The 2,872-nt window shown below is 35.3% G+C and overlaps 1 protein-coding gene across 1 annotated transcript in view; it reads right to left on the reverse strand.

Annotated features, from left to right (window-relative positions):
• Nucleotides 1-2,872, reverse strand: part of LOC106878790 (cilia- and flagella-associated protein 54) — a 77,649-nt gene that overhangs the window by 20,843 nt on the left and 53,934 nt on the right. Inside the window, exon 22 of the mRNA XM_052967654.1 lies at nt 1,099-1,174. Within this exon, the coding sequence (XP_052823614.1) occupies nt 1,099-1,174 (76 nt within the window). The remainder of the gene's footprint in view (nt 1-1,098; nt 1,175-2,872) is intronic.

The raw sequence follows: 2,872 nt of genomic DNA on the forward strand, positions 1-2,872 counted from the left end.
ATATATATATATATATATACAAATATAACTCATCAGAGTAACCCAATATGGAAGGGAATATGGCAACTGCTCTCTATTGTTGGAGGTGAATTAGCACAACTGGTCAGTGGTAGCTGTGAAAAAGGTGGTGAAACAAAAAAAGGGGCCAGAGGGTTAGGTTAAGAGTTATGTCTCTTGGTTAGGTGTGCTGTTAAACTGGCATGAGTTATCTTGAATTGCGGAAGGTGTGTATTATTAATGTGGTGCTCCTGCGAGGATGGGGTGTGTGGTATGTGTAGTGGTGTCATATGCATAATTCTATCTGGGGGTGTAGGTATTTATAGGTGTGTTTGTTGATTTTTTTTCTTTGTGTAAGGGATAAAGTTGTGGGGTTTTTTTTTATTAGCATGCTGTTTGTAATGTGTGTGTAATGTGAATGTTGGGGGTCTGTGCATGTGTGGGGGTACAATTTGTGGGGTGTCTGCCTTACAGGGATGTGCATGCTTGTACATAGGTGCATTGTTGTGTGCTTTGGTCAAACTTCTTTTACCAGGCCCGAGGGTATTGGTGGAAGGTCGTTGGTGGAGGGTCGAGGGTTGAGGCAGGATACCTCTGGTTGCAGTCATGGTGGGGCATGCAGGTGCGATAGGATGTACTTCCTTTGACGCAGTTGTTTGTGATCCAAGTAATCTTTTGACTTATAAGGCAGTTGTGCCCAGTCATTTTAAAACACCTCAAGTACAATACCTGTCAGATGACTTCCACTTCCCAAGAGCAATACACAATTAGCATTTTTAATACCAACCTATCTGAAACGGTCCCTGATGCTATGATATAAATTCCATGTTTAAAATGATCTAAATTAAAACCATTCATCTACATTTCATATTTTCATTTAATTCATATTCCAAACATCAGCTAAATAAAGACAATGTTACCTTAAATTATTCATTATTTTCAAAATTACTTGGAACAAAGGCAGTGTATTTCAACATAAATATGGTAATAAAAAGATTAAATGAAAAGTTATAGCCAAGAATAGATCTTGAGATACTTTAATATCTTTCCTATTGTGCTTGTCAGGTTTTGTAAAATATAGATAAACTTAATTTACTTTACCTGTCTTTTATTGTATTCCACCACAGTTGCAGCTCCTTTAGCTTTAGGTGCAGATTTTGGAGAAAGATCTAATTTCCTAAAACGAGAATATTTCAATATTAGTAAGATAGTATCATTTTACAAAATTACTTACATATACCAAAATTACAGTGAAAAACCTTTAGAATTAGAAATTAACCTAATAACAAGTAAATGAAGTAAAGGAATCTTGAGGGTACAACTATACGAAGCCCAATATATCCATCATGATTACCCATCTGATAAGGGTACATCAGGCATATGCATCACAACCACATGTGTGCGACATGGTGATCGCATATCAAGATAAACAGTGCATGACCTCGCAGGTGGGGCCCAGTTGGAATTTTCTTTAGGCTGAGTAGCCAATCCTGCTCAAAAGGTCACTGAATAAGGTTTGTTTAAGAATGATGAACGAAACATCCATGTTTCCAGAGGTGAATTATTCAAACCCCAAAGAATTCCTCTCAACACATGACTATGATGCTTCCTCACTACTTCTGCTCATGATCAGAGATGCACATATTGTCAGCCATCAAGGGACATGCTCAACTGGTTATGGTCAAACAAATGACAAGCAAATCTGTGGTATTGAGTAGAGTATTTGCTGTAGTCCATCTTTTATACCAAGACAAAACAGATTGTTTATCTTAGTAAAGTGGCATAAACAAGTGAAACAAACTTTACATTTGAATGCACTCCCTAATTTTGTAAAATGAAAGTATTTCTCATTTTAAGCATGTTTTGCTGAAAAAAAAACAACAGAACTAAGTATCTTGCTTAAGGACTAAAAACAAGTTCTATTTGGAGATTTGAAGATTCAAATGTTTTATAATTAAGAACTATTGTGTCTCTGATATTGAGTATTGGATTTAAAGCTACTGGATTTTTGAAAAAAGTTTTCTTATGGATGGCAATGTTAGAATATTTTAATAAAGCTAGTAAAAATGGTTCAACTAAAATTTGCCAATCACAACAGCTACTGTAAAAGTGATCTTTAAATAGCCATTATAGATATCTCATATTCAGCAACACTGTGTATCTAATTTAAGGGTTTCAATGAGAAATGTTTAAAATATGATTGCATTCTTCATATAACTTATGGGGCGTCAGTGACTGGTTTGTTTGTTGTGGTTGTTGCTGTTGTTGTTCACCATCACCACCACCACCTTCATCACCATCATCTTCATCTTCATCATCATTATTACTATCATTATTATTATTAGGAGAGTATTGTAGTTCATTTGAAGCATTGTGTATTGTTTGTAAAGAATAAAAGTTTAGAATGGTACAACAATGCACTATAAAACAAAAAATGGACTATATACCTGTTGTAATTTGGTTATCTATAGTCCGATGATATTTCGGAATTACAATTCCTTCTTCAGATCTTCTTAGCTGGAGTCTCTGCTATAAACAGTTTATAGCAGAGACTCCAGCTTAGAAGATCTGAAGAAGGAATTGTAATTCCGAAATATCCTCGGACTATAGATAACCAAATTACAACAGGTATATAGTCCATTTTTTGTTTTATAGTGCACTGTTGTACCATTCTAAACTTTTATTCTATTATTATTATTATTATTTAACATCTGCTTTCAATGCTGGTATAGGTAGGACAGTTTAACAGGGAACCAGTAAGCTGCAGGGCTGCACCAAGTTCCAATGTCATCTTTGGCATAATTTCTACAACTGGATGCCCTTCCTAACACCAACCTCTTTACAGGCTACACTGAGTGCTTAGTAGTTTTACCTG

The sequence above is a fragment of the Octopus bimaculoides genome, chromosome 4, assembly GCF_001194135.2.
Source record: "Octopus bimaculoides isolate UCB-OBI-ISO-001 chromosome 4, ASM119413v2, whole genome shotgun sequence".
In the NCBI taxonomy this organism is placed as follows: Eukaryota; Metazoa; Mollusca; class Cephalopoda; order Octopoda; family Octopodidae; genus Octopus; species Octopus bimaculoides.